General features: G+C 39.6%; 1 protein-coding gene across 1 annotated transcript; it reads left to right on the top strand.

Annotated features, from left to right (window-relative positions):
* Positions 1 to 6,052: 6,052 nt before the first annotated feature.
* Positions 6,053 to 7,084, top strand: purg (purine-rich element binding protein G). The gene has a single exon (XM_071536909.1). It carries the CDS (start codon positions 6,059 to 6,061, stop codon positions 7,082 to 7,084), a length of 1,026 nt encoding a protein of 341 aa, XP_071393010.1. The 5' UTR covers positions 6,053 to 6,058.
* The last annotated feature ends 6,940 nt before the right edge of the window (positions 7,085 to 14,024 follow it).

Raw genomic sequence — 14,024 nt, 5'->3', positions numbered from 1 at the left:
TCATTGTCATTTCAGTAGAAGGTGCCATCTAGAGCCTGGCGTGCTAGGCCACCAACATATTTCTTCAGATAGTAGAGTTTTTCAGCTGGAGTGATTGCCCTTTGGTCAATGAGCGAGGTAAAAGCCGCTTTCCATTCAGTGAATCGTATTGGGTCACCGTTGAAGACAAATGGCTCTGGAACAGGGAGCCTATTTAAGGCTATGCTGTCTTGAAAGACCTGAGCGAGAGAGGAAATGTCTGTATGAGAAGGTGTTGCAACATGGGATAGAGGGACTGCAGTTAGACACGTTCTTTGCTTCCTGTTTCCTTTCATTGTTAATGTAGTCAGCAGCTTCGCGTTCTGTCTCCTTATCGTAGACCTTCAGCTTGGCTTGAGCTGCCCGCACTTCTTTCTTTGCCTGCAATAGCTCCAACTCACGCTTTTGTGCCTCTAGAGCTTTCCGTTGTTGTTCCTCTAACTCTCGTATTGATTCCCTTTGTCTTTCTTCCTCTAGCATCATCACATAATTTGCTTCCTTCACTGCTAGTTCGGCTGCTGCATCCGCACACTTGGCTGCCATCGACGAGGTCATGGAGTAGTGGTCGGACTTGCTGTGACTTATCAAGGAAGCGGCAGATCCATAGACAGACTTTGCATAGTCACGGTGGCACAGTTCATGAAGGCGGCGTCTTTCCTGTTCCTCATTAAACTCACCTTCATCATCTATTGCTCTGTCGTAAGTAATGCTGATGATTTCTGTGGTCACTGATTCACACGTATCGACTCGTCTTCTTATGTCAGTGGAAGGTGTGGCGAGATTTCAAATTTCACAATACATATTCATTATGTCTTCCTTACCTTTCTTAAGTTCTTCAATGAGAGGCCAGAGCTGACTCTCTGGCATGTATGTCTTCAGTTGTTCTCTTGCTTTGCGTATGTGGAGCTTCCATTGCTCGTACATGGACAGCAGCCCTTTCTCCCTTTTCTTGGCCTCTTCATCTTGGAGCGCACGCATCTTCTCTGTAGGATTCCGTGCACGTTCGGAGCGTCGGGGACCTTCAGGTGGGTCATCATCTTTCTTAAGTTTACCTTGGAAATCAGTCAGACTTTGTTGTTTCGCTTCAATAGTTTCCTTCAGACGTAGTCTCTCAGACACATCTACCGCTGTGTGGAGTTCACTCCGCAGATCTTGAACTTCATGCTGGAAACCAGCCATCTGCCCCTCCAACTCTCTCACGCTAGCTGACTCTGACATTATCAACACTGTTTTTTTTTTGTTTTTTTTTTATTCTTAAGTTAGAAGAAAACCCTTTAGCTGATATGATCAAGCCCTTGCAATGAACAGCATAAACCTAGAACATCAGCTCATAGATACCAAATAACTTGCACAGATGCATTAACGGACAGTCCCTCATATAGCTGTAAATGTCAATGTAAATACCACAATAAACACAATTCTCAAAGTAGGAATGCAAAGTCCAAAAAATGAAAAAATGTCCTTAATTATAAAGAGTCCATTTATAGCATGTAAATGTAACAACAGTTTCTTTCTTTTGCTGTAGTTGAGCAGGTGAGTATTAAATGTTCACTGGTTAAGTTCCAGAAGCTGTTCATCCGTTGCTCACTTTATTGGCAATACCATAGACTGTATAATAATGGGGTAATACTCAAAGTTCTGCATCAATGTCAGTGAATATGACTGTACTTGACCATTGCACCGAATCCGTGTGACTGCTGCCCGAATCCCCGTAGATCAGGCGCCGACGCATGGGAACCGGTGCTGCTTAATGAACCCAGGTAGACAGCGTGTGGCGACGCAGCGGTAGCAGCAGCAGGTACGCTGTGAAGACCCTCCGTCGTGGCCCATCATCAAGGCAACAGGTCGTTGGGATCGATGAGGGTCAAGCTCTTACTGTAGCGAACCCCAGCCGGACAATGGTGAAGCGTACTGATGTTTCCAGAAGCCTTTATTTATGTTCAGCCGTCATCCGTATTTTGAACACAAATTTACTTCCCCTTCAGTTACACCTTTTCTTCATGAAACACCACCATAAGAGCTACAAGACAGATAAATTACATAAAATGAGCTCTTACAAACGTACCAACATTAGCCGTATGCTATATTAACCATACATATGCGCATTAATCAAATGTTTACTGACATATAACCTTCGGCATGTAAAAAAACTAGAAAGCTAGCATTACCGTGAAGTTACAGCTATCCATACAAACCTTAATATCAGAAGCTAATGTTAGCATAAAAGTTACGATATTAATACATTCAAACACTTCCCCACCATTAAATCGACCAAATCACATATCAATACACAAACAAATAGAATACACACAATACCTTGTTCCCGTTCCAGCTAGGCGCTTAATTATCAAAAGATGAAGGCTTTATATTTCAAAGCAACGTCGTATAGCCGTCCCTTCTACTGTAGCCTTCTCATGTAAATTTACCAACTTTTAGATGCAAGATCTCTATTTCCGCTGGAAGGGCGCCAAAATAAAAGACCCATGATATTAAAAAAAGGGCACTAATAAAATAAAGGCTTGAAGGAAGTGGTTACCTTATTAATAAACCTTCCTAAGAGTCATTTACACGGGGCTTCCTAATTCCTACGTCCATCCTGGATGTACTCCTAACTTCACGAATGGGAGTTCCTCCATGGAGCTTACGCCAAAGTTTCCATCATGTTTCATGTCATGAATAAAGTTTTTCATTTGACCATTCATCCTCCCTCCCTCCTTCGTCTCTCCTGATTGAATTGCTGATGCTAATATAGTATTAGTAATAAAACCACTGTTACGACCACTGCTAATACTGCTACTGCTACTACAACTTATACTTCACGTACTACTACAACTAATACTACTGCAATTACTACTTCAATGACTTCAACTCCTTTTATGGAATTTTATCCATAATTTGTTGATGAAACATTTTCCTTACTTAAAACATACTTATTCTTTAAATTCTGTGGTGTAACCTAAACAGTCTAGCTGGTCCAATATCCAATATCATGTAATATTCTTCTTCCTTACGTACTGTTTTATTTCCTTTGTATTGTTTCATCCTTGTTTTGTGCCATCTTATATAATATTATATCATATTATATGTGATAATAGCTGTTTTACTGTTCTTTTAAATTTATCTTTTATAAAGTGTGTTGGGACTTGTGATAATTCACTTTAAATAAATTGAACTTGAACTTGAATTTACAATAAGCAAAATGTCTGTTCCTCACACTTTTGGAAATACTATAATATGTAATATTTTACAGTTTCACATGTAAGGGATTTGTCAGTTTTGGTGATTTTTCCGTATTTGTCTATGTGTTATACATTATGGAGGTAGAAGCATTGATGAACATGATGAAAGTGATCACTTCAAGAGAAACCACAAACAGGTTTACCATTGTAGCCAATGACTATTCCTCATCAACCCTTTTATTTCCGACAGGCCAGAGGATTTACGGTAGTTGTTCTAAACTCTAAACAGTTTAGACAGCTTTGTGAACTGAGAGCATGAACCTTAGTTTGGAGAATTTTGTGTTTAGCATTTGGAAAAATTAAATATGTAGTTTTGTAAAAAAAAAATAAAAAAAAATGTACAGTTAGTTTTACAGAATTGTCAAGGGTTTAGATGGCTGTGTGAATTGTTTTGAGAGCATGGACCTTAGTTTGGAGAAATCTGTCATATCAACTGAGAAAAACTGCAACCTGTGTAAGTACACAGTATTACTGTGTCATTTACTACAATCTGTACTTTTGGTATTGTAAATCCATTAGTGTATCTTCTATGAAGCCAGCTCAAGTTAACAAGTAAATTGTACAATCGTAAGAATTTACATGTATCTAAATGTGGATTATGTTTTTTGTTCCCTTAGTCTATGGGTTGGTATTGTGTCTCTAGATTAGGAGTGTTACTGTAGCACAAATACAATGTAATACACAGGTATAACTGCAGTGATACACTTTAATGAAGCCATTCCAATTTAGATATTATGTAAATATGGATTTTCTTTAAGAGTTAGGTAGGTATGGTGTCTCTTATTGCTTAATAGCTGCACTGTAAGTACAATGTAAATACGCAGTTTTACATGCCATGATACAATTTATTTGAATAAAATCAAACCAATCCAATCCAAATCCAATTTAACTTAACAAACAGTAACTACATTGTACTATCCTGAGGTGTTACTTGGATTAAAGTATGGATTATCTTGGAAATGTCTATAGGTAGGCATTGTGGCTCTTACAGATTAAGTGTAGTATTGTAGCGTAAGTAATTACACAATTGGAACTGCAATGTTACACCTTACTTTAATGAAGTGATTCCAATTTAACAAACATTGTATAATCCTAATAATAGTATATGTAACAAAATGTAAATTATGTTTCAGTTGGAAATGACTAGTCCATGATTTAGTATTGTGTCTAATGGATTAGGAGTTTTATTGTAGCATACAGACACCTTCAATAACGTGTAAATACACTATAGGCCTACTATCCTATGATATTACATATAAAAGTATGGATTAAAACGTGCATTAGTATTTCTGTTTCCTCCTTTTGTATTTTGTGGTACGTTTGTCACTGACTAGAATTTTTAAATGCATAAGACTAAAGGCAACATTGCACTAAAGTTCTATTACGTTTGATTATCCTACAACTTGTGCTGCATTGTGCTGTGAACATGAAAATGAGTAAATTGTAATCAAGTACCGACACAGTAAAATTGTGTACTAATTACTAGATACTTTTTCATAGGTTAATACACAGGTTAATACACTGGACAAAGGCCGTTCCTTTACATTTGTCTCTTTCCCCTGCCTTTCTTTTCATGCATACTTACATTCTTGTTTTCATGTTTTGTTTCACTACGAAACCAAATCCCTTAATTTTATCCCTTAAATGTCCTTGATTTCTCCATTACATAAACATTAATTATCCATTAAAAATAACAGCTTTAAAAAAATAAGGTTAGTATCATGGGTTTATAAGGGATTGATTCATAGGTTGATTCACAGAGATACTTGTAATTAAGGGATTTTTCATGCCTTTTGTGCATGGTTTACAGGGTTATTAAGTGGAAATTAACTTTCTTAAATTAGAAAGTACAGAGTCAATATTAAGGGGGTGTTTAAGGAGGTTTCGATCTCCTGCATTACCAACTCCCTTAATTAATTTTAGGGGGATTTTGCATGAATTAAGGGGTGAATTCATATAAATGAATGAAAATAAGGTTATTTTAAGGGATTACTGCTTTGGGATTACTGCTTTTTATCTGTAGGCCTATACTGTATGTGTCCATTGTTTTCTGTTAGGCACTTTGTACCAACCCTGTTTGTTTAAAGTGCTTTATAACTAACGCTGACTTGAATGATGTGGCTCCTGTTTGATCGTGTTAAGCAATATGTGCACACACATAGGCCTACCAATCTGTCCTTCAACAGCGGTGTTTTATTCTATGGATTATGGTTCTATACTCTGAGCTATATGTAATCCACTGACTAAATAATGGTCTGAAATCAAGGAATGCAGTAGGCTCCATTAATTTCCCCCAAAATAGCTATTCCTATTATAATAGCTGCAGTTGAGCTTGTGATGCAAACTATTCATCGTTGTCTCTTTAATTGGGGGATTTTGCTGCCGGGAGGGGGGGTGGATGGGTTCATTGGGTTCATCTAGCTGTCTGAAGCATCGCCCTGAAAAGAGACCCTGGATTGGCCGCCTCCTCTCATTCCAGCCGGCTGCCTGCTTCTCTGACTCTCGAGGTAAAAGTGTCGTGAAATAGATGATGGAACGACGGGATGGAAGTTAGCGATGGAAATAGCAGCAAACGTCGCGCTTGACCTTTAATCGGGACACAGAAACTCGGTCAGCTGATGACTCCAGCCCGGTAGCTGCCATTTTCAGGTCATTCGAGGTACCTTTCGAACTTGTCACCGTTAACAGCGGCTACAAAGCCAGCTGCTGTATGAATACGCTTACTTTACTCGCGAATTCGCTGGCAAAGGATGGGGGGATTGCTTTGTGGTGTGCTATATAGTGGCGGAATCTAAATCGCGATGGCTGATACGTGTTCCAGAGGGATGGAAAGAGGCAGAGGCAGAATTACATCAGATTCTTTGCCTAGAGCCGCATACCCTCAGCAGTATGTCCAGACGGGCTCGCAGCAGCAGCAGCAGGGCATCGACATCCAGGAGTTGGCTTCCAAGCGCGTCGACATCCAGAAGAAACGATTCTATCTGGACGTGAAGCAAAGCGTACGCGGACGCTTCCTGAAAATCGCCGAGGTGTGGATCGGACGAGGCCGTCACGATAATATCAGGAAGAGCAAGCTGACGCTGTCTATGTCGATGGCACCCGATCTGCGGTATTGTCTGGGAGACTTCATCGAATATTACGCTCGCATCGGACTGCGGGGGGGCCTAGCGCCGCCGCGGCCGGAGGAGCAGAGCAACGGCCAGGGTCGCCCGCACGACTCCCGCAGGAGGCAGCAGGAGCACCACGCAGCATCCGTGTCCCCCACCGGCTCTGCAGCATCTGAGGAGCATGCCCACCGCGTCCTAAAGAGTGAGTTTATTGAGAGAGACAATAGGAAGTACTATTTGGATCTTAAAGAGAACCAGAGAGGCAGGTTCCTCCGCATCAGGCAGACTGTCAGCAAAGGACACGGCACAATGGGTTACTATGGCCAGGGCATCGAGCAGACCATAGTCCTGCCGGCCCAAGGGCTCATCGAGTTCAGAGACGCGCTGTCACAGCTGATTGAAGACTACGGTAACGAAGACGCGGACGACCGCGGAAGAGGCACCAGGAACCACGACGAGAATCCCGAGCTTCCAGAAGCGGCATCCTTTCGGGTTGACAACAAGAGGTTTTACTTTGATGTCGGTTCTAACCGGTATGGTGTCTTTCTGAAAATTAGTGAAGTGCGGCAGCCTTACAGGAACACAATTACAGTTCCCCTAAAAGCCTGGGCCAGATTTGGAGAGAATTTCATCAGGTATGAAGAGGAGATGCGACGGATTTTTTCCTGTCACAAAGAGAAGAGGACAGAGCCTCGCCAGGACAGTGAGGACCAGGATTGACCTTGGCAGTATGTGCTTTTTCATGCATCTAGGCTATTAGGGGTTATATAATATTAAAGGAAATGGGCAAACGTGACAATAACCTAAACATTTTCCTTGATTAACCTTCCCCAATGCAGTGTCCCAAATTAACTTTCTTGGCTCATCTGACCAGGGCTGACAAACTAAAATCACCCTACCAACAATAACTTTACCATAATAATGAATAAGCCTATCAATTTTTCTTAGAAATACGTCATACTATCCGTTTTCAATGCTATTCGGTGCAATTATATACAATGGATCAAGTTTGTAATTCATCATCAACAGAATTCAATTTACAAGAGAGCATTTAGAAGCATACTCCCCACCAGACTCCCCCCCCCCCCCCCCCCCCCCCCACACACACACACACACACACACACAAATACACACACACTCTCTCTCTCTCTCTCTCTCTCTCTCCCTCCCCCTATCTCTCTCTCTCTCTCACACACACACACACACACACACACACACAGTGTTGAAGTTATGTTCAGACTCCACCACTTTGTATAGAGCCGGCATAACAGGCAGCCAATCAGAAGCCTGTTTGATACAGAGCCATTATGTTGCATTAATTTGACTGGCTCGCTGTCTGGTGGTCAGCAGGGACAAAGTTTGTGAACGGGCAAAAATTATATTACTCTCAAAAGGATACCAGCCTGTGTGGTGGGTGACCCTTATCAATTTATCCCAAAGGCAACTGTTACCGGCATTTGGTGCTTGGTGGGTGGTAAAAGCTGTTGCTATTGTCAATAAGCACTTTCCCATTTTTTTGTCATGGTTAGCCTTTTCCTGTCTCATTTACCCTATGAATGCACATATTGGCATGTGTTTTTTGCATTTGTGATTTGCACTATGAAATCAAATTTGAAAACTCTATTACCCAAGACGAATAGTAAAAAAGTTTGCTTTGGATTTAATTGGCGACTTAGCCATAAGAATAGGCTACTATGTAAATAGGTAGTGAGAGAACAATGATGTCCTCTCACCATCTGTCCAGTTAAGATAAAAAAAGAGAAAACACGTCTGACAGGTGTCAGACGAGGTATAGATCTCATTATTTAAGGATAAGTGTGTTGCTGTAATTGCATTTAGATATGTGGTTATTATAGCCTCATGTCAGATTTAACATGTCCACTGCTGAAGGAAAGGTATTTTACTTGTGATCTGCTGAGCACAAAAGAGATGTTCATCTAATCTTTAGTATCGCCTTATCAACAGCTGCTCCTGAAGACCCAGAAACACTTCAAAAGTGAATGTTGTGATGCCTTTGAAAACCTTGTGGATACTTGAAACACTGAGATCTCCACTTTATAGCTAGACCTAAATGCCCCTTTGACCCTTACTCGCTATTTGATATTTTAAGTGACACATCAAAGAGAAGAACATCAAAATGACCGCGATGACTTTTGTGAGTTCTTTCTTAGTGCCATAACACAAAGTAGGGTAATTTCTCCCAAATGCACTAATTAATGTGGAGGAAAATTGCTTGTTTGATTGATTTAAAGAAATTTTTTGATACTATTCCATACTATAGTTTTGTATTTTAAATCATTTTGACAATCTGTGGTGCTATGGAAATGTGCATGTCTCTAAAACATTAATCACACATTTTCTATTGCTGTCATACAAATTTGTTGAGACCCATGGAGGGTGGCTAAGACAAAATGTCCAAATGTTCCCTCAAGCCATAAAATTTGCGCTTGTCACAGGTCCCTTTGATGTCTTGGAAAATGGCAGTGGGTATTATGCCACAAACAGATAAGCCAAGATAGAAATAAACGCTGAACCTCAAATTAGCGATTAAATGTCTACTTATTACCTTTACATCTATGAACACCTGTGTGATCATCGGTAGGTTTGATAGATAAATAGAGAAAGGGCTTAACATCTTGCTTAAACAGGGCTTTAAAAGTTATTTGTACCAGTTACCAATGTACTCTATTTGTCTATCTCGTATTTTACCTTACCCTTGTATCTACTGACAAGGATGTTATGAAGTTGTGTGAACGTGTCAATGTCTTAATTGTGTGTTCTTTTTGGCTCTAAGTCCTTTAACCCCCCCACGACCCCCTTTTTTTTTTATCCCTGCAAGAGTCCATAAAGTGTTGTTTCTCCATTAGAGCTTGAATGCTTAGTGTATATTTGCCCTGCATGGAAGAACAGTCAGAATGAATCTTGCCCATTCTACTAATGACAAAGGGCCCGATTCAGACTCTGTACAGTGATGTTCAAGTCAGTTTTTGCACTCCGCTGATTCCAACCCAAGTTACTGTGGTGATTTGAGGCCTTCTGTAAGAGACCTTGAAGTGATGAATATGTAAATCAGGGTGTGTCCACCTTCACATTATGATATGCAGATTCTGACTTACTTAAATCGATTTGTAAGCTCCTTTCCTTACACACCCAAAAATCTGCAGTATGTCTAGCGAGCCCATCTTTTCCCTGATGTGAAACAAGAAATGTACGTACTAATGAACGCTAAAGTCCTCAAATAGCATATGATTTGAGTCACAAAAACTTGAAGGAGATAACTTGAACTGTGCAATGCTGTTGATTGGTCTATGGATAATTGCAATATCATTTAGTGCTATTTGACAACTCCCCATAACTAAGCTATGTTGATGTGTACTGCATTTATGTTTTCAAGATCGTTTTCGAGCTGTGCTGTCCTGTGACTTAGATTTGCAGAGCCAAATTTCCCAGCAGACATGCCTGCCTGAGGTACTCGAGGTAAAATGCACCTTCTCCATAATGAAGACAGGTTTCAAAGATTGTCCAGGGATGTTGTCGGAATATCTCAGACCTCAATCTCCCGTTGCCTGGTGCATTTTTTTAATGGCAATGAACAGATGCACCAAAGAATAGTATGTTTGCCAGGTACTGGCACCTAAAAACGCATGGTCAAAGACAGATTCCATCATGTGGCTTTTCCAAACATCATTGACTGCCATCGAGTGTATGACTGTGACCAGCAGGGCACCAAGAGATTTATAGAAACAGGAAAAGAAAACTTTCCTTTAACTTTTAGTTGGTATGGCATACAGACATTGACATAAGTGTAACAAAGTTTCAATGCAGTGAGCAATGCACCTGGAGAGTAGCTCGTTGGTGAGTTGAGCAGAACGTAATTGTCATTAAGCAATTCATCTTTTGATATAAAATGTATTTTTTGATATAGAAAATATTTATTTGAGTGATTTCTTATAGATAAACAAATGCAGAAGCCTAAAATGATTTCAGGTTTTGTAAAGTATATGTTACGTTTTTATCCAAATAATGTCCCAAGGTTGTTTCCAGTTCTACCTTCTTGCATTCGTCCTAACCAAAACTGAACTTAACTATTGAAAGGCATTGCCTCAGCAGAAAAACATGAAAAAAAGTGTCCATGGCCCAATTTCCCACCATACCGATGGAATAGACAAAGAAGCCAAGATTTGAAATAAACCTGTGTGCAAGGTAAGGCAGGACCAAATCCTCAGTGAACACACTGAATAGTCAAAGTCTGAATAGGAACAGCTCTAACATGCAGATCTCAAACCACACAAGACCCTCACAACTTTACGCTGTCTGAATCGGGTCCTAAGTCTCCATGTAAACTGATGGCATACTGCAGTTTTCAAGTGGATGCCGTCAACTCTCTGCTCACTAGGGATGAGATATAATGAAATAAAATATTGGTCTATGGAGAGAAAAAAAAGCTAAAAACGTGTCTGTAAAGAAAATACGTGTAAATGTAAGATATTTAATGGTGGCAGTCAAGCCTTATAATGTCTATAGAAAAGAGGTGCATGAAAAGCACAAGAATAGTTAGGTTTGGTGTATACTTTGTAGTGTCTGCGTTATGGCATGGACTTTCAATGATTCAATGAGTCAATTTCAGTACCAATGGCAACAATTATACAAAGTAATGTGAGAAGAATAATTCAAAGCACAATTCATTCCAACATTTATTTGGATGTCATATTTCATCTGAAACAGAAAAATGTTGCTTTCATTCGGTGCATATTAGAATTCATACTCGTCGCCTATTTGACGCATCTGAGTTTGGCTTTAGATTCAGGCTTTAATAACGATCGCAGTTCCTTGGAAGTCGAAATGATAAAATCATGCTTCAGCCGAGATAGAGCTAGAGTAAAAGACGCGACGTGAATTCTTAAAAAGGTACATCGGTCATCTTTCTTTTAGAACACAAGCATCTCTCCAAAAAGCACTTTAAATAATACCTGCACTTTGGTTCTGCTGCTTCTTATGGCTTGTTCACACGGGACACAAATGGCCTCGTAGTGCGATTTACGCAGGCTGTTCGGACTATTTTTACGTGCCGGAGGAGAAATGCCCCCGTGAAAACAGACTGTTCGCTACTTACATTGTGGTCCAACAACATCCCGAGGTTCATCTTTGTAGAAACAATGCTGTATTTTTCGCTTTCCACTTTTCTTCACAGACTCTCGCATATCAAAGCAGTGACGTTTAGGGATTTTTCTCAGCCAGATGTGGCTTGTGATTAGGCAATCATTAGGAAAGACTATGGGACCCATATGTCTCTCTCTCTCTCCCCCCCCCTCTCTATTTAACCCCTTGTTCCCTGACTTTAGCTAACTTTACCCTTAAATTTCCCCTTAAGCAGCTTCAAATTTAGAAAAAAAAAATTCCCAACTGTAACAGCAATGTCACATCCATATTCTGTATCTGCCCGTTCCAACTCTTTCTGGAAGCTCTAGCTGCTTGTATTGAATGAAATATTCAAATACAAGACGGCATGTTTTTATGGCTGCACCGTTACATCAAACGAAAACATTTGAGATGATTGTGCATCATTTTATACACATTTCCCTGTAATTCAGCCTGACATATTTGGTGTCTTTGGAAAACTTGCTATCTTGACTAGGATTAAAAAATAAAGTTCTGTGGGTTTGAACGAAGCTTGGCCGTGCAACCTGCGTTTGTAATGATGGACCCAGTGGTGGGGGGTGGGGGGGGGGGGGGGGGGGGGGGCGACAGGGAAGAAGAGGTTAAATAACATAGGCCTAAATAAATTAGATAGCTGATAAAAAAGACAAATCTAAACATCTCTTTTTATATATTTTTGTGGCTATTCAATAACGGACCCAATTTTCAAAAGGCAAGTGATTAATTCAAAGCCAGATAAGATCATCATCCTACAATGACTGTAGAACGACAGGGAAAGCCACTGATAAGTTGATCACTGAATATATATGTGCGTCTGTGGTGATGGGATATAAATATCGACAGTGTATTTTCATTGTGCATTTCTGTGAAAACGTGTGTGGGTGTGAACAGTCCAAACCAATAACATGGGCGTCGAAAGGAAGCGGGCTACACTACGCAGCATCCGTTTGGTCTCCTGTGTGAACAAGCCCTTAGTCAACTGACATGGAGGGACCATTTAAATCCAGTATAGTGACAATCATGCACTTGAATCTTTGCGCCATAGGCATCCCTGCTACTTATTATAATCTAATGAGCCGCAGTTAAAATGAAATAATCCAGATCATGGTTAATAGTTAATAGCATTCATCTCAGTGTTATTTTACCTGAACCACTGCGACCCCTTTTCAGTGAGGGACTTCAGTGGTATGACTGGCATGCTTTTGTAGCGTCTACTTGGATTATCACTATTAATTATCATTATTTGCTGTATCCACTGGGATAAAAGATTTTGTGTCTATTAGTTCCTCAGACAAGTCACGTTAAATAGTCATTGTCAGATCTATTGAGACAACACAGTCTCACAAAATTTCATGAAATGAGCACAAACTCACAAACACAAATTGCATGTCATGGACATGAACAATGTCTGGATTATGTGACAATAGCATGAATTGGGCATGCCATTTCCATGTGTTCCCCCCCCCCCCCCCCCACACACACACACACACACCACACCCTTATTTTCCACAGTGCCATTTCAATTCAGATTTCTCTCACTTTTCGTATACAGAGCACTGGTTTTGGAGTTTATGACATTGTGCTCATTTCACGAAATTGCGACACAAAATTTAATGGGGCCAGTCTGAGTGAGATGTACAGTATGTATTGGACAAAGGAAAATTACCTCCGCTCCAAAACATTATTTATCTTATTTGATCTAATTTTAGAATCAAAATAATGTAGTACTGGATTTTGGTGATAGTTCACTCATAAAAGCCCCCTTATCGTTGTTCAATGTGTCTCATTTTCTTTGCAGTATGCCATATTATTATAGAGTTTTATCTAATTTCTTACCGCAGGTGTTGCTGAAAAAAATGTCTCAGATGACCTTTTTTGTCTTTACAGCCATTGTGGGTAAAACTAGTGACCCTATTATAAAATAAGCACTTTACTTATGTGCAAATCCCCCTCCCCCCGTTTCTTCCTCCAAAATCTAGTGATAATCAAAAAGTATTATGAATTTTAACATAAAATAAAATATTCATGACAAAATACTTCTAATATTTATTTTGTAGTCAAGTATGGTAGACATGCTTTGTTCATTATCCATAGTACTGTTAGTTACTTATTTGCATAATAAAAAAATAGGTAATTGATATATTTATATTTATTTGCTTTTATTTACCTTAAGCCCTGTGAGATATGAGAAGATGCATGATATTTGACATATTTGGTGATTTAAATAAGGTTGGATAGTCTGCAAAGAGCATTAGAGGTCATTAAAGAGGGCTGTGTTGGTCTGTTATGAACAACTTGAATGAAATTGATATGGACTGTTATAGATCTAATGTTTCCAACCCTTATGCCTTAAAGCATCTTTGCAAGCTGTATTTTTTTTTCTATTTGAATTTTGATTCATGTGCTTTCTTTTAGTAGATATAAATTTTGAAAAAGGCCACTTGTCAAAGCCAACATAGAAATTGTTCCTATAGAGAAAAATAGTGCTATAAATTTCCACTAA

The sequence above is a fragment of the Centroberyx affinis genome, unplaced genomic scaffold (assembly GCF_046629955.1).
Source record: "Centroberyx affinis isolate AG114_WGS23_722 - 3 ecotype Tasmania unplaced genomic scaffold, CSIRO-AGI_Caff_v1 ptg002958l_1, whole genome shotgun sequence".
In the NCBI taxonomy this organism is placed as follows: Eukaryota; Metazoa; Chordata; class Actinopteri; order Beryciformes; family Berycidae; genus Centroberyx; species Centroberyx affinis.
Note: the sequence above shows the minus strand (reverse complement) of the source record. Positions and strands in the feature narration are given on the sequence as shown.

What these genes read in the sequence shown, in the direction of transcription:
- purg (XM_071536909.1), top strand. Translation starts at nt 6,059, where the DNA reads ATGGCTGATACGTGTTCCAGAGGGATGGAAAGAGGCAGAGGCAGAATT.